The sequence below is a fragment of the Mustelus asterias genome, unplaced genomic scaffold, assembly GCF_964213995.1.
Source record: "Mustelus asterias unplaced genomic scaffold, sMusAst1.hap1.1 HAP1_SCAFFOLD_2436, whole genome shotgun sequence".
Classification (NCBI taxonomy): Eukaryota; Metazoa; Chordata; class Chondrichthyes; order Carcharhiniformes; family Triakidae; genus Mustelus; species Mustelus asterias.
The window spans coordinates 1-18354 of record NW_027592381.1 but is presented as its reverse complement, the minus strand read 5'-3'; the positions used below and the strand labels follow the sequence as shown (position 1 = coordinate 18354).

Here is an 18354-nt window from a genome sequence, read left to right as displayed (position 1 = left end):
GAGGAATTATTTACATGGGCAGCAGGGATGACAATGAGAAGATACTGATTAAAGATCATCGGTAAATAGAAATGCTGGAGAAATTTATGATTATGTTCAAAGCACGCCTTATGATCTTCAAAACACTGCCTGAAAGACTGGTGGAGGCATATGCAGTGATAAATAGAAGCAACAGCACGTTGGAAAAAGACCAAAGTAGAGGACAAATAATATGTATCTGATCTGAAGGAATAGCTCTTGCAGATTAGAAGTGCAAACAACTTAGCCGAATGCTTTCCTTCTGTGTCGTTTTATCCAGTGATTCAATAAATCATATCCAATCCTAACTCCGGCATAAACAACCGTTCCTGTTTTTGTCTCTCGTTCAAAATCTTAGAAGTGCCTCCAGAATAACATCGTGGAAGCACCTTCAACAGTCACACTGGCGTGGTACTCAGGATGAGAGCACAACGTATTTTTGTGAAGTTCGCGATGGACAATAAATAGTGGCCTTGCTATAATCGCCGATAACTCGCGAAGAGATAGAACAACACAAAAATATATGGCACCTTATGAATATCAGCACATAATTTATTCCTCCGTTTGCATAACTCATCCTTTCCTTTTTCATTTGTGTCTTGTTTGCTCTGCATTTTTCCTCTATTTCAGGACTGTTGCCGCTCTGCCAGTTTCTCTCATTCACCATTTTCATTTCTTTGCATCTATAATAAAGTTCAATGACAGATTACATGGCCAAATGTGTTCTTTTCTGAACAAGTAGCGTGAGGAGGGAAGGGGCGGGGCTGAATTCCAAACACAAGTGCCGCCCAGAGCAGTGACGCGATCAGATGGTGGAACAGGAACTAGAGAGATGGTATCTGACCAATCAGCACTCTTGTTAACATGCTGCTACCCAGTTATCACATTGCGACTTTATATTGGTAAACAATTTCCCGGGACTCTTCCTCTCCTTCTGTTTTAGCTTTCTGTACAACAGTCGCTTAATTTAAAGGATTGCAATAGTAAATATATCTATATCTCCAAACATACGATTCAAGGAGATCACTGGCCAAGAAATAATGGGGCTCTTCTGGTTTTGTCATCTGGTTATATTGTGGCTGGGGTTCGGTATGTAAAACAATAACTTCTTATCTGCTGGCAGTATTGTGATGTTAATGGACTCAGCAATCAGTGTTGCATTAAACTTTCCTTATATTTTATTCAGGGTTGATTCAAGCAGATTCTGTGGCGCAACCTCAGATTGAATTGTCTATTACTGAAGGAGACAGAATGAAAATGGACTGCAGCTACACGACAAGTCACAGAAATCCCTTTCTTTACAGAGAGCACACGGACCAGGCTCCGCATTTTATTTTGTACCGAGATTGAAGCAACAGAAGAGACGCAGGTTTTGCCACGGGAAAATTCGAGGCCAGTCAGACGAATGCAGAAAATATTTTTTCTTTAACTATTACTCGAGCAGAAATCCAAGATATCGCTGTCTATTTCTGCGTGTTGAGAGACACAGAGGTCATCTATCGCTGTACAAAAACCTCATCAAACAGAACTGGCACAGGTGGTGTCGCCAGTTCAAGTTCTATCTGCAGTTCCGTGTTAACTGTTACATTTCTCAATTCAATCGCCTCTTATTCAGGAAACTGTGGATTCAGGTGTCCCTTCAGAGACCTGAGCGCACATTCTAGCTGCCACTTCCACTGCCAGTGGTAATGGAGTCCGAGCGTCTCCGCAGTGAATTGCTCAGATAAACTACTAAATAGAGGCTCCGTCTGGCCATTCTGGAGGATCCTAAACATTTCACCGCACTAGCCTCTAAAGCAGGGCAATTTTCCAAGACATTCAAACGCCAGTCGACAATCTGCAACAGATGACCACGTGACGAGGGATCTTGCTCTGTTCATAGCGACTCTTTCCTCCATTGCAATAGTGACTGCACTTCAGATTTATGTCATTTTTATTGTGGGCAGACTGGAGGGACTCGGCCGTCCTTCTCTGTCCGTCATGGTTGGCAGCAATAATAAATATTGCAACTTGCGGGCCTGCACACATCATTTTCGGTTTCCCACTCAACATTCGCCCAGACAAGGCCAATTGCCTGACTGGGCCTTAGGCCCGGCCCTGGGGCGCTAACTTTTCAAATAACCAAATTGGGGTTTCTGTACCTAATTCCTAGCGTGCAACATTTGACTGGATTCCAAACAGCTTTAAGGTCATTTGTCTCATTAACCTGCTCAAGCTTTATCCTCCACCTTCTCGTCATCCACCTTTTACACAAGAGCGTTTTCAATGACCTCGTTGCTATTCTTTGAGCAAAGGACAATGAAAGCCACAGGATGTCAATTATACCAATCAGGAAAAAATTCTGATGAAATATATGATTTCAACAGAAATTTATCTGGCTGTTTGCAAACAAGAGCATTTTGTTCTGACAAATGCTTGTTAAGAAATCGTGAAGATGGCAGCATTAAACTCGAGATTTTCAGCTGTTATTGTGCTCCCTGTGTGGGAGTTAGAGAGGGGGCGTTGTAAAGCGGTGAGAACTGAGTAAAAGATGGATAACAGCAATCATGGAAATGTTACAGTATATCATAAAGCAATGTAGTGCAATGGAAAACAGTTAGCTTCTGAATGTGACCGGCATCGACAGGCGCGATGTAAGCGACAAAGAGTTTTTGGGATTATCTACCTGATCTGCTGTTTGCAGGTGATAAAATGTTGGGTGGGAGGGTGAGCTGTGAAGAGGATGCAGAGATGCTTCAGTGTGATTTGGGCAGGCTGAGTGGGCGGGCATGTGCATGGCAGATGCAATATAATGTGGATCAATTTGAGGTTATCCACTTTGATAGCAAAAATAGGAAGACAGATTTTTACTTGAATGGGTATAAATTGAAAGAGCTGGATACTCAACGAGACCTTGGACATTGAGCATTAATAGCTGAAATTAAGCACGCAGGTACAGCAGGCAGTAAAGAAGGCAAATGGTATGTTGGCTTCATAGCGACAGGATTTGAGTATAGGGATAGGGATGTTTTGCTGCAATTCTATCGGGCGTTGGTGAGGCCACACCTGGAGTACTGTTTTGGTGTCCTTATCTGAGCAAGGATGTCCTTGTTATCGAGGGAGTACAGCGAAGGTTTACCAGGCTGATTCCTGTGAAGGCAGGTCTGTTCTAAGAGGAGAGATTAAGTCGGTTACGAATATATTCATTGGAGTTTAGAAGAGTGAGAGGGGATCTCATAGAAACTTTGAAACTTCTAACAGGATGAGACAGGATAGATTCAGAAAGAATGTTCCCAATGGTGTGGAATTCCAGAATTAGGAGTCATATTTGAGGATAAGGGGTAAACTATTTAGAACTGAAGTGAGGAGAAATGTCTTCATTCGGGGGGAGGTGAATGGGTGGAATTCCCTATCAGCGAATGTATTTGAGGTCAAAACGTTGTCTGATTTCAAGATGAAATTAGATATAACTCTTGGCGCTAAAGGGATCAAGGGATGTGGGAGGAAGGGGGTAACCAGGATATTGGATTTGATGATCAGCTGTGATCAATATGAATGGCGGAGCAGGCTTGAAGGGCCGAATTGCCTACTCCTGCTTCTAGTTTCTATGTTTCTATGTATCAATTAACAGAGGGTAATTGAATTCCCCTCTATGTGTTTGAGTGGCTGACAGCCTCGTTGTGACTGCACCTTTCCGAGATTTTAGACAATCTCACCAGGCAGGAATCGCAGTTTCAATCGGAAGACAGTTTTTGTACAGCGTAGGTACTGTTTTCTATTACTGTGAGTCCCAGGGCGCAGTAATAAACGGCGGCGTTAGTCGGTTGCAGGTCCATGATGGTTAATCTTGTGGTGGAGTCTGACAGCTGGAGGTCTGATGCAAAACGATTTCCTAACGCCGAGCCTTTCCATTCCACAACATCACAAGACCATCTCCACACAACAAACTGGGGCTCTTTCGTTGCTTGCTGCAAGTACCAATATACATAATACCTTTCTTCTGTAGTGCTATAGATACATTTTATAGTCACGGCTTCAGCTTCTTTCACGCTCACTGATGCGATGGACTGAGGAATTGAATCTCCATCACTCTGATTTGTAATGTGTTCAGGAACAAGACAAGATGGGCATTAACAAAAAAGTAAAACTTTAATTTGAATGGAACACTGTTGAAATCGTCCTCACCGTCAAAAATTATCCCAAACACAATCCAGACTCTGAATATCTGCACGGCCGCTGCCGAGCCCGATCCTCTCTCCCTTTACAATGTCAAACCCGGAGCAGTTTAAAAACCCACACAGGATTGATTTGGTCAAAATCTCTTCCTCCTGCAATCATTTGCCGGCAATGACGCAATCCACAAGATACCCGCCAGATATTTAAATCAGATTCAAATGCGGGTCCTGGGTGAGCTGATGTTCTTTCACAGACAGGATTAAATATTTCCTCGTGGTCAGTCATTCAGTGAGTCCACTCAAACCAGTAAGTTAACTGTCTTTACTGAGGTCTGTGATTTATTTCCTGGGGCCACTGATCTTATTCCACTGATGTGTGATTATATTTAGTGGAGCCACTGATAAAATATAATCACACATCAGAAATCGAATAAGATGATATTAGACTGCATTTTTGCCTCTCTGTCTTTGTCTAAGGCCCTGTCTCGCTCTCTCTTATTATCTCCCTATTTCTCCCTCTCCCACTTCTATATATTCTTCTTACTTTCTTATTTTCTATTTTTCTGATCCTAACTCTCAGAGAGTCTTTCTTTAACTCTCTGGCATCCCGCGCGCTACCTCTTTGTGTCTCACGGCCTTTTACTCCCTTTTTTCGCTGCCGTTCTATCTTCCTGTTTATTTTTCCTTGCCTTTCCCTCGCCCTATTTTGTCAGGAGCTCAATCATTCAGAATGTCTTTTCACATCGATTAACTCTATTTTCGACTACATTCACACAGCAATAAACGGTCTCGGTCTGATTCTGCAGCTGCCAGAGGTGAAGGTTCAGATTTCACAAACTGAGCTTCCATCACTCGGCTGATATGGCATTCCAGTGATAGTTTCCGTAGTTAGTTTGTTAGTTTGTATCACTGCGAATGATCAGCGCACAATAATACACCCCAATGTCACTCAGCTGTATGTCTGTCAAGGTTAAACTGAAGAAACGATCCAATACTCAGAGCGTTGAAGAAAATCGGCCTCCCACACGCTCAACTTTCTCTGTTTCTCCCTCCGAATTCCTTTTGATTAAAAATACCGGCTCTTCCCTCGGTTTTTGTCGGTACTAGAGCAGATCATAGCGGCGACTGGCTATGGAGAATGAATAGGGCAATGAATAGGTTCTTGCTCCAAACATAATAGTGACGGTGCAGTTTGCTTAACAGTATCAGAATAACACAGTCCTTCAAATGGTAACCAGAAAATAAATACATGTTTAGATATGGGGAACCTCAGTCAAAATTCATTCATTCTCCTCGACATTGAATCATTGAATGTTACAAAAAATAACGAGAATATTCAGTACATATTGCCCGCATTGACAGACGATGGAGTTACTATTTTATCCCGCAGTCTGTTCTTTCCGCATAGCGCTGAAAATCTATTGCCTTCAAATATTCATGCAATTTCTTAACAGTTGAGATAAAATTTACTTTAACTAACCTTTCAATCAGCATTTGGAAACAGAATCTTCTGCATAAACTCAGCCGGTCTGGCAGCATCTGTGAATGGTAGGCATGATGTGGAGATGCCGGCATTGGACTGGGGTAAACGCAGTAAGACGTTTAACAACACCAGGTTAAAGTCCAACAGGTTTATTTGGTAGCAAAAGCCACACAAGCTTTCGGAGCTCCAAGCCCCTTCTTCAGATGAGTGGGAATTCTGTTCACAAACAGGGCATATAAAGACACAGACTCAATTTACATGAATAATGGTTGGAATGCGAATACTTACAGCTAATCAAGTCTTTAAGATACAAACAACGTGAGACTTCATACAGCATCTGTGAAGACAGAAGCAGAGTTAACATCTGGAGTCCATATGACTTTTGTTCAGATTCTGTAGAAGGATCATTTGGGCTCGAAACATTAACTCTCTTTCTCTCGTGATTGACATACTTCAAGTGAAGCCTGTTTACCTGTGAAAAAACCTTTTGTTTTTATATTTGCACATTATAAATAGAGGCACGAATTCTATATAGTTTTTAAAGTGCAATTTGAACCAACACCTTCAGCGTCTTCCATACATACATCCAATGTTCTTTCCCTCCAATTACCTAATTTTTCACTGCAGCAAACTATTGTAAATTTCACTCAATCAAAGTGAATGGTCATTCAAAACTCGCATCCGTCCGTCCCTCCATTCATCCTACTGTCGGTCCGTTCATCCATCCATCCTCTATTATCCCCTTAAATGCCCCAATGTTCACTCCTTGTTTACACACCCACCCCTCGTTCAATAGTTATGTGACAAAACTTCGTTCTATTGCAAGCTAAAGGACTCATCGAGCTTCAGAACAAGAATCAAAAGGGGAACCCATAAATTCTTTCACATTTTTGTTCCCTTAAAATTAAATTTCCCACAGACTTTGAAGGGTTCCGGAAGTCGAACTAGAATCCAACTGTTCGAATCCTCCTAAGTATCCCGCTGTTTCGCAGTTAATATCTCTATTGTGGGTTTGATCTCATTTGATCCTATCAGCCGCTGTTTGACTCCGGCGAATAAGGAGTGTAAACTGAGTCAGCTGCTCTGAATAACACAGGAAGTACAATTAGTCGGATGCGCCTCCAGTGAAGCTGTCCTTCTTACTCAGACAAAGGAGGTGGTTCTAAAGTTGCACACTGAGATTCCAATTTACAGGGCGTTGCATTCAGGACAAAGCAGCCCCGTTTGATTGGTGCCGCTTTCACCAGCATTCACTCGCTCCACCAACGATGCACAGTGGCAACCTTCTGTACCATGTACACGATGAACTGCAGGAACTCACCAAGCCTCCTTAGGCGCTTCATTTCAGACACAAAACAGCTACAATTTAGAAGGCCATGCGAACACCACCACTATCCAGACTTAGAAATATCCTCCGTTCCTTTACTGTCCGTCGGTCTCGGTTAATATTCTGGAATTCCCTCCCGAATCGTGCGGAGGGTGTACTTACACCGCAGGGACTGCAACCGTTCAAGAACGCAGTTCACCAGCATCTTATCAAGGGCAATTAGAGATTGGCAATGGCTGCTGCCATCGCCAGCCAAGCCCACATCCCCTGAATTAATAACAATAAATAATCTACTCGAGAGCAAGTAGAGCATGGCAGACACTGCTGTGGGTAGCGGGATGAGTCTCTGTGTTCTGGCTGCCGGGTAGTTTTGACTGAAAGTTCACAGCTGCATTCACCATTTAAATCCTTGAATTTAATTTGAAGGATGGGCGTGGCCTATCTTACCAGTGTTCGGGTCTGAAGTATTTCAATTCAGCTCTGAGGTCCAGTCTCCAAGAGCAGTCCAGCTCTGCAGTCTCAGCTCCCCGTCATATAAACCTCAGTTCCAGGCAGCAGAGCGATGGGAATCCTCCTTGTTTTCACCGTGTGTGCCTATTTACCCCGTGAGTACCGATCAAACTAACTCACATTGTGTGGATTGAACATAAAGCTGCCCCAGTCCATTTCAATTACAAACACTGTCTGGGGTTTTAGCCCCGTTGTGCGGTTCGGCTCTGATGCTCCATTAAACTCTCTGTGTTTAATTTCCTTGATGTTTCAGTCAGTCAGTGACTCAAAGCCCGGCAGCGGTGACCAGGAAGGAGTGTCAGTCTCTCACCATCACCTGTGTTTTCAATGGTGTTTACGATTTAGAAAATGGCCATTTCTTCAGACAAACCCAAACTGGGACAGAGCGGGAGCGGATCTCCAGCGGAGGGAGGTTTGTTGTGTCGGTGAATGAAGCAGAAAAGACATTTTCGCTGGAAATTCGGGACATGAGAATTGAAGACCCTGCCACCTATTACTGTAAAGCTCAGCATTGGTACTACACACATGGGACACCACAGTGGAAGAGAGGAGAACAAATACTTAAGTATTTCTGAACAAGCGAAGCAATAATTTCCAGGACACGGACCACAGCTTGTCGGGTTGTGGTTATTATCGTTGCAACATGGTTTAATTTCGTTGTAATTTCCTCCGTTCAGTTATCTTTCTTTAACTTTTTTATTCCATTTCTACGAAGCGTCCATCTCCGCTCCGTTCCTGGGCCATTTTGCCAAGAGTTCAGAGTGTCCCAAGGAACAGTTTGTTCCAATGGGAATTATAAAACTATCATACTTCATTGCTGATCTATAACCCCTGAATAATTGATAAACGCTGACTATTCGGTAATTTTTTCCCCATCAGTTTGACGTGTAAGTCATTCTTGTGCTGGGCTGACTGAGAGTGCTGACACTGTGGGGAGAGTGGAGATTTACAGATGGGTCTGGGACGGTGGTGACTGTCTCAGCTGGTAAGTGACTCCAAATCCCCCCGTATTGCAGAATGTCCTGGTTCGTTTTCGCCGTCAGTTCATTCTTGTAGTCTGCCTCTCTTCAATCCGCTGTGACTACAATAGCAGCGTGGGGGAAGGGGGGTTTCTGTGGAAGATTTTCAATTGCAGTTTTAGATTTGGGAGCAGAATAGGAAACTGGAGTCGGGTCCACATTTTGAAGCTATGACTTCTGTCCTAGTGTCAACTTTGATTCCCTCTGTGGCTCTTACGAAGGGTCATCCCGACTGGAAACGTTGACTCTATTCTGTCTCCACAGATGCTGTCAGACCTGTTGAGGTTTGCCAACATTTTACAGTTTTTGTTGTTGATATAAATCTTTAGCATTAATTTATAGGTTCATTAATGTACGTGTGGAGAAAACGATTCAGATTAACGAAACATTTAATATGATGCCAGTGAGATAAAAGAAAAAGAAATTAGGAGGCATGTGGAGGGCGCTACCACATGGAGTGGTTGCAGTAAATGGCGTAAGGAATTTTTCTGACGGCGTGAAAAATCGAGGAGGGAGAAGGACACAGTGCTCAGTGTACAAAGGTTTCGTTAGGGATCGAGTGTGACAGGGGCGTAGGTACGTGCGCAGTGCAAGGACAAGCGTACTGTGAGCCGACTGGCCTACTTCTGTTCTGTAGAGTCTATATAATATAAAATACAGAGAGGATTCTGCCCAGAAAGCATGGGGAACAATCAACCAATGGATGGAATGAATTGAAAATCTCAGGCACCTTGAAAAGGCAATTTTCACAGTGAGTAACAGTGAGCAAGTCAATCGGGGAAACTGAGCATGCTGATCTCAACTGATATTGGAGAGTGTCTGGGACCGGTTCTCATGGTGGCAAGAAATCGCAAGCAGCACAAAGAGAACAACTCAGATTTAGAAATCCACTGGTATTAACTGAAAATCATTCTAATATATAATATAAATTGTAGAATCGATGGACGAAACTGTGCAAAGAGTTAAACGGTAGTCAAAGGTTGATCTTTGACACAGATATGCAATATCATTTTCGCATAATTAGTTTCGCTGGGCGAGTATGACCATCTTCGCTTGAATCTTGATGTGACCCAGGATATAAAAAGGTAGGGTTACTCTCAGTCAATCAACTCTGGACAGCAATTGTTATAGTGAGAAAAGTGAACTTTCATGTAATTTCCTCAGGTTTGTAAATCGCCAATATACACAGAAGCAGACACTAAATATAAAACATAAAACGAGAAACCGGAAAAGGACATCATTCTGACCAAGTGGCGATTATTTGCAGGTGCTACTGAACTTTACCTCTGTTACCTTCCTACTCTTCAAAACCACCGGAATTCTAATCTGATTCTGTATATTTCTTCCATTGGCGGTTTTAAAATGAGTGCTGAATATGTTCCCAAAATCACATCTCCAAAGGATCCAATTGAGCAAAATTCGCTGTGTGATAAAATAAAAATCATCTAAATATTTGCCCCTCGCTCTTTTGCCATTTGTTCAATTCATTCTCGGGATGTGGGTGTTCCTAATTGCCTTTGAACTGGGTGGCTTGTGAAGCCCATTTAGAGGGCATTTAAGAGGCAACCATATTGTTGTGGACCTGGAGTCACATGGCGGCCAGACCAGATACGAATGGCAGATTTTCTTCCCAAAAGGACCTTCGAGAAACAGATGTGGTTTTAACGACAAGTGGCAATGGTTCCATGGTCATCATTAGACATTGCTTCAACATTTTTTTTTGAATTAATTCAAGATTGAATTGAAATTCAAATTTCACCATCGGCCGTGGTACCGTTCGTACCCGTGTCCCCAGGGCATTCCGTGGATTACTAAATCTCTGGATTAACTAATCCAGTGACAATACCACTATGGCACCGTCTCCTCAATTATAGCTAATACATGTCGAACACCCTTCAATGAAACAATTGCGGCAAAATGGTCAGCTATTGACGCGATTATGTTTCCCCGGGCAAACTAACATGCAACGCAGGTAATGGCATCATAGAAATATTGTGCATTATTTTATTGGTTCTGCAGAATCCAGTTCATCTGTGGCACAGAATTCGTCTCTCCAAACGTGTGCTGCTGGCGACACCATTACTTTAAACTGCAAATATCAGGGACGTTGTCAACACACACTGTACTGGTACCGTCAGTCTCCAGGACAAACTCCAAAATACCTGCTTATGAGACACACATCAGGCGAGGAGAGCAAAGAAAACGCTGCCGGGGCGAGAATTTCTGCTTTTGTCGACCCAGTCGAAAAAATCAGTTGGTTAATGATCTCCAAGCTGCAATTGAGCGACTCCGCTGTGTATTACTGTGCACTGAGTCGGCACACAGCACAGTGATGCAGAACAGGGAGAGAGCCGTACAGAAACTTGAACATGGTGAGGCTTACAGACACAGTGAGACAGAACACGGAGAGAGCTGTACAGAAACTTGAACATGGTGAGGCTTACAGACACAGTGATGCAGAAGACGGAGAGAGCCATACAGAAACTTGAACATGGTGAGGCTTACAGACACAGTCAGACAGAACACGGAGAGAGCTGGACAGAAACCTGAACATGGTGAGGATTTCAGACACAGTGATACAGAACAAGGAGAGAGTTGTGCAAAAACATGGACATGGTGAGGACTACAAGAATCTGTAATTCATCTTCAGGCTTTTGTTCAGCTCTCCGTGTTCTGTATCACTATGTCTGTAATCCTCACAATGTTCAGGTCTCCGTCTAGCTGTTTCCGTGTTCGAAATCACTGTGCCTGTAAACTTCACCATATTCAGGCCTTTGTACAGTTCTCTCCGTGTTCTTCATCACAATGTCTGTAATTCTCACCATGTTCAGGTTTCTGGAAAGCTGTTTCCGTGTACCAAATCACTCTGTCTGTAATCATCACCATGTTCAGGTTTTTGTAAAGCTTTTTCCGTCTACCAAATCACTGTGTCTGTAATCATCGTAAGAAGTCTCACAACACCAGGTTAAAGTCCAACAGGTTTATTTGGTAGCAAATACCATAAGCTTTCGGAGCAGAGCTCCTTCGTCAGATGGAGTGGTCTCTGTTCTCAAACAGGGCACAGACACAGAAATCAAGTTACAGAATACTGATTAGAATGCAAATCTCTACAGCCAGCCAGGTCTTAAATGTACAGACAATGTGGGTGGAGGGAGCATTCAACACAGGTTAAAGAGATGTGTATTGTCTCCAGACAGTACAGCTTGTGAAATTGTGCAAGTCCAGGAGGCAAGCTGTGGGGGTTACTGATAATGTGACATAAATCCAACATCCCGGTTTAGACCGTCCTCATGTGTGCGGAACTTGGCTATCAGTTTCTGCTCAGTGACTCTGCGCTGTCGTGTGTCGTGAAGGCCGCCTTGGAGAACGCTTACCTGAAGATCCAAGGCTGAATGCCCGTGACTGCTGAAGTGCTCCCCCACAGGAAGAGAACAGTCTTGCCTGGTGATTGTCGAGCGGTGTTCATTCATCCGTTGTCGTAGCGTCTGCATGGTTTCCCCAATGTACCATGCCTTGGGACATCCTTTCTTGCAGCGTATCAGGTAGACAACGTTGGCCGAGTTGCACGAGTAGGTACCGTGTACCTGGTAGATGGTGTTCTCACATGAGATGATGGCATCCATGTTGATGATCCGGCACGTCTTGCAGAGGTTGCTGTGGCAGGGTTGTATGGTGTCGTGGTCACTGTTCTCATGAAGGCTGGGTAGTTTGCTGCGGACAATGGTCTGTTTGAGGTTGCGTGGTTGTTTGAAGGCAAGAAGTGGGGGTGTGGGGATGGCCTTGGCGAGATGTTCGTCTTCATCAATGACATGTTGAAGGCTCCGGAGGAGTTGCCGTAGCTTCTCCGCTCCGGGGAAGTACTGGACGAGGAAGGGTACTCTGTCCACCGTGTCCCGTTTTTGTCTTCTGAGGAGGTCGGTGCGGTTTTTCGCTGTGGCGCGTCGGAACTGTTGATCGATGAGTCGGGCGCCATATCCTGTTCTTATGAGGGCATCTTTCAGCGTCTGGAGGTGTCTGTTGCGATCCTCCTCATCCGAGCAGATCCTGTGTATTCGGAGGGCTTGTCCGTAGGGGATGGCTTCTTTTACGTGTTTAGGGTGGAAGCTGGAGAAGTGGAGCATCATGAGGTTATCCGTGGGCTTGCGGTACAGTGAGGTGCTGAGGTGACCATCCTTAATGGAGATGCGTGTGTCCAAGAATGCAACCGATTCCGGAGAGTAGTCCATGGTGAGTCTGATGGTGGGATGGAACTTGTTGATGTCATCATATAGTTGTTTCAGTGATTGCTCACCATGGCTCCAAAGGAAGAAAATGTCATCGATGTATCTAGTGTAGAGCATCGGTTGAAGGTCCTGTGCGGTGAAGAAGTCTTGTTCGAACCTGTGCATGAAGATGTTGGCATATTGAGGTGCGAATTTTGTCCCCATGGCTGTTCCGTGTGTCTGGATGAAGAACTGGCTGTTGAAGGTGAAGATATTGTGGTCCAGGATGAAGCGGATGAGTTGTAAAATTGCATCTGGAAACTGGCAGTTGACGGTATTGAGTACTGAGGCCGTTGCAGCAATGCCATCATCGTGGGGGATGCTGGTGGTAGAGCGCCGAGACATCCATTGTGACGAGGAGTGCTCCTGGTTCAACTGCTCCACGTGTGTTGAGTTTCTGTAGGAAGTCCGTAGTGTCGCGACAAAAGCTGGGGGTTCTTTGTACAATGGGTTTCAAGATGCCCTCGACATAGCCGGAGAGGTTCTCGCACAGGGTTCCGTTTCCTGAAACGATGGGACGGCCGGGTGTGTTTGCCTTGTGTATTTTTGGGAGGCAGTAGAGATCTCCAACGCGTGGAGTACGTGGGATGAGAGCACGGAGGGTGCTCTGAAGGTCCGGATCAAAGGTTTTGATCAGAGTGTTGAGTTGACGGGTGTGTTCTTTGGTCGGATCTGTGGGTAACTCTCCGTAGTGTTCCTCGTTGTTTAGTTGTCGGTGCACTTCTTTGCAGTAATCCGTTCTGTTCAGTATGACGATGGCCCCTCCTTTGTCTGCTGGTTTGATGACAATGTTGCGGTTGGTCTTGAGAGCGTGGATGGCGTTGCGTTGTGCTTGGGTGATGTTCGGTGCTGTCTTGTGAGTTCGGCTGATGAATTTGGTGTTGACGCACCTCCTGATGGCTTGGGCATACATGTCAAGTCGAGGGCAGCGGCCTTCCAGAGGAGTCCAATTCGACTCTTTCCTCTTCGGTTGCACTGCGGGTCTCTCTGTCTGCTGTTCCGGTTCATTAGCTGTCTCATTGTGTTCGCTGTTGGCCTCTTGGGGTTTGTGGAAGAACTCCCGCAGCCTCATTCGCCTGATGAATTCCTCTGAACCATGTTCAGGTTTTTGTACAGCTGTCTCCGTGTTCTGTGACACTATGCTGTGCGCCAACTCATTTCACAGTAATAAACAGCGGAGTCGCTCAGTTGAAGTTTGGAGATCTTTAACCGGCTGATTTTGACTGAAGATTCGATAGAAGCAGAAATTCTCCCCGCGACAGCGTTTGCTTTATTCTCGTCTCCTGAAGTGTATGTCTGAAGCAGGCACTTCGGAGTCTGTCCTCTGGTCTGACGGTACCAGTGTACTGTGTCCTGACAGAAACCTGAATATTCATAACTTAACATAACCGTGTCGCCGGCAGCAGATGTTTGTAGAAGGGAACTTGGTGACACAGGTGAGCTGGAATCTGCAGTGTAGAAATAAAATGAATTGTTTGTTTCGTCGCCGTTTATCCTGGAAACTTGTCAATCGGGTTAATACCTGGCTGTTGCAGCAATTTGTTTAATTGAATTTGGGGGCGGCGCAGTGACACAGTTACCAATGTTGCCTCACAGCGCCAGGGACCCAGGTTCAATTTCACGCTCGGGTCACTGCTTGCCTGTTCTCCCCGTGACCGTTTGGGTTTCCTCCGGGTGCTCTGGCTTCCTCCCCCAGTCCAAAAATGTGCAGATTACGTTGATCGACATTGACCCTCGTGCCAGAGGGAGATTAGAAAGGCAAATATGTGGGGTTATGGGAATAGAGCCTGGGACTGGGTGGGACGTGGTCGGTGCAGACTCGATAGGCCGAATGACCTCTTTCTGCCCTGTTGGGATTCTGTGAATTTGAATTGGAAATAAACAAGCGTGGCAGATCTTCAGACCTTTTTGCACAGAGAATTGCAGTCACCTGAAGGGCATGCGGAAGGGCTGATGCTGGGAGCAGACTTAGCATTAACTTTCAAACGGTAATTGAGGGGGAGAAACTTCTGGGACAGGACAGGATTCCAGTGGGGACCAAAGAAGAGCGAATAGGTACATTGGCAGAACCTTCAAATTACTGACAGAATTGTGTTTTTTTTGCGGAGTATGATTCTATTTTTATTAAATATCTTCTAATAAATATATTGGTGAAGTGCGAACCAGAAAACTAAATCGTAAAGTTCACTCTTCTTTTCAGTGAATTAATTGCTGTCTAGATTTGATTGCCCGAAAGAAAATCGGGCAGTCTTGTGAACCTGTAAATCTCAAGGTTCAGCACAGAATAGAGATTTTCGTCCGCACCTATTAATCCGAAATGACAATGTATACCTGTGGGTCAAAAATCGACCTTTGGCCGCAGTTCAACACTACAAGGTAACTCCTGTCTGCCGTTGGGCTCTTTGTCTGTTTCCGTCCATCAATTCTACCGTTTTACTTCCATTAGAAATATTTGCAAGTTGATTTCATTTTATTTCTACATCTGAGTTGTTTTCTGTCTGTTCATGGCGGTTTCTAACCGTCATGAAAACTTGCCCTAATTTCTCTCAGTTGTCGGTTGGTTCAGTCTGTTCAGTTTCCGCAGTGGTTTTACTGTTACTCACTGGGAACTGCCTTCAGGGTATGTGAGAATTTCAATCCTTTTAGTCCATTGGCTGATTGTTCCCTGTCCTTTCCGAACACAATAGTCTCTGAGTTTAACATTCTACACTTTCCACTTAACACGAATAGGCCACTCAGTCCAGCTGGTCGAAGATTGTCCTCGGACGCCCGTTCACCTCTCGAACCCGAAATAACCATTTACATCCTGAGCTGTGTGTCTTTTTATTCCTCTCTCCCAAGCTGTGCCATAAATGCATCACGCCGTTTCTCCAAAGAGCGAGTTTCACATTCTGATGTGTCTCCGTGTAAATATACCCGAATGTTTCTATCATAAGAACATAAGAACATAAGAAATAGGAGCAGGAGTAGGCCATCTGGCCCTTCGAGCCTGCCCCGCCATTCAACAAGATCATGGCTGATCTGAAGCGAATCAGTTCCACTTACCCGCCTGCTCCCCATATCCCCTAATTCCCTTATCGATCAGAAAACTATCTACCCGTGATTTAAACATATTCTAAACATGTCTATCTCTTCTGATAGACATTTCATATTTCATATATAAATATCCAGTTCTTCTGGGGACCCTGGTTCGAATCCTGCCTCGGCAGTTGGTGGAATTTGACTTCAATTTTAAAAATCTGAAGTTAAGTATCTGCTGCTGACCGTGAAACCATTTCGGATGTTTAGAAAGTGCCACAGCAATGTGATTGACTCTCAACTGCCCTTAAAAATGGCCAAGCCAGCCATTGATTTGAAGGGCGACCAGGAATGCACAATAAATGATGGCCAACCAGCGACGCCATTTCACACGAATGATTTAAAGAAAGAAACAGCTCTCCCACCGAAGGACCAGTTTCTGCACATGGAACTCCTTGAAACTACAACATAATGTTCGGTGTTTCAATGCCGTTTTTCATGTCTTACCGGTTTCATGGTCATCAGTAGATTCATAATTCCAGATATGTTTATTGAATTGAAATTCCACCATCTGCCCTGGCGGGTTCCCAGAACTTTAGCTGTGTTTTTGAATTCATTGTCCAGTGATAATTCCTCTTGGTCACGGCCTCCCCTAATGGGCGCTCACTGAAACCAGTTAGGAGTGTGAGAGTGCAGGCAGTTGTGAGGATTAACCGATGCCTTCCTTAAACCATGATTTGGAGATGCCGGCGTTGGAATGGGGTGGGCACGGTAAGAAGTCGCACAACACCAGGTTAAAGTCCAACAGCCTTATTTGGAATCACGAGCTTTCGGAGTGCAGCTACTTCCTCAGGTGAGTGGAGAGTTGGGTTTGCAAACACGGCACATATACACATAGACGCAATTCCAAGGTAATGGTTGGAATGCGAATCTTTGAGGACGGCCTCAGCCGGGATCTTAGGTTCATGTCACAATACATGTAACCTCCATCATTTTCCCTGGGCTTGCAAAGTCCTACCATCTGTCCTGGCTTGAGACAATTCGCACCTCTTTAACCTGTGATTATTCTTCTCTCCACTCGCGTTCTCTGCGCCTGTAAAGACTTGATTACCTGTAAAGACTTGCATTCCAACCATTGTCTTGCAATTGTGTTTCTGTCTATATATGCCGTGTTGTGAACCCAACTCTCCACTCACCTGAGAAAGGAGCAGCGCTCCGAAAGCTCGTGATTCCAAATAAACCCGTTGGCCTTTAATCTAGCGTTGTGAGACTTTTTACTGTTCCTTAAACCAATAATAGTCCAGATCGAGTGAGCTGAACCTCCTTCCCTGTGGGATACCTGTCCTTCGGGTTCTCACATTGCTTCAATCTGGTCTCATAGCCTGACTCTTCGAGTAGTGAGACTCTTCGGTTTCTTAATCTGCTCCCAAGTCTAAATCTGCAATTGAAAATCTTCCACTGGAAAGCACCCTGCTTTAGAAGCAGAGAATTGAAGTGATGCTGATAACGAATTTAAACTGACGGTGAACACTAGCCTAAACAGGCTGCAACACAATAGGATTAGGAGTCACCTACCGGCTGTGGCAGTCACCACCGCCCCAGACCCATCTGCAATCTCCATTCTCCCCACAGTGTCAGCGCTCTCAGTCAGCCCAGCACAAGAATGACTGACACCTCAAACTGCCGAGCAGCCATTACCGAGCAATCAGTGTTTCTCGGTTATTCAGGGGATTTGAATCCATAATGAACATTGGTTGTTTAAAAAAAACCTCATTGGATCAAACTTTTCCTTGTGACTCTCTGAGTTCCTGGTAAAATATCCCAGGAACAGGAGCAGAGATGCAAGATTCTTATTAATGGCGAAAAACCTGGAAGAATTATTACTGATAGGTGGAAATTAAAATGAAATTAAACTAGATTGAACTGGGAATAACATCAAACCGACAAGTCAAGTTACCGAACATGGGAATTGATGGGAATTACTGTTTTGATTATCCTGAGGTTTTTGTCGAACTCTCTCCGAATGCGGTGTCCTATGTGAGTAGTACCAGTGCTGAACGTTACAGTAATAGGTGGCACTGTCTTCAACTTTCACATCCCGAATTTCCAGTGAAAATGTCTTTTCTGCTTTATTCACCAATACAATAAATCTCCCTCCGCTGGTGACCCGCTCCTGCTCCATCCCGGTCTGGATTTGTCTGAAAAAATGACCATTTTCTAAATCATGAACTTCACAGAAAACACAGGTGATGGTAAGAGACTGACACTCCTTCCTGGTCAACGCTGCCAGGCTCTGTGTCACTGGCTGATTGAAAGATCCTGGAAATTAAACACAGAGAGTTTAATGGACCATCAGAGCCGAACCAAACAAAGGGGCTAAAATCCGAGACAGTGTCTGTAATTGAGATGAACACGAGGCAGCTTTATATTCAATCCACACAATGTGGGTTAGTTTGATCGGTACTCATCAGGGTAAACAGGCACACAGGGTGAAAACAAGGATTCCCATCGTTCTGCTGTCTGGAGCTGACGGTTTATATGCCAGGGAGCTGAGACGACAGAG

The 18354-nt window shown here is 44.5% G+C and overlaps 2 protein-coding genes across 2 annotated transcripts; one reads left to right on the top strand and one right to left on the bottom strand.

Annotated features, from left to right (window-relative positions):
- Positions 1-7544: 7544 nt before the first annotated feature.
- Positions 7545-10844, top strand: LOC144489679 (uncharacterized). Its single transcript, XM_078207540.1, has 5 exons — positions 7545-7590; positions 7739-8006; positions 8208-8223; positions 8432-8477; positions 10531-10844. The coding sequence occupies exons 1-5, from the start codon at positions 7545-7547 to the stop codon at positions 10842-10844; spliced, it is 690 nt and encodes a 229-aa protein (XP_078063666.1).
- A 3066-nt stretch (positions 10845-13910) lies between these two features.
- Positions 13911-18110, bottom strand: LOC144489680 (uncharacterized; the record flags this gene model as incomplete). Its single annotated transcript, XM_078207541.1, has 4 exons — positions 13911-14221; positions 17367-17413; positions 17660-17681; positions 17829-18110. Coding segments are annotated over 4 exons (662 nt in total), but the record flags the coding sequence as incomplete, so codon positions are not given.
- Between the last annotated feature and the right edge of the window lie 244 nt (positions 18111-18354).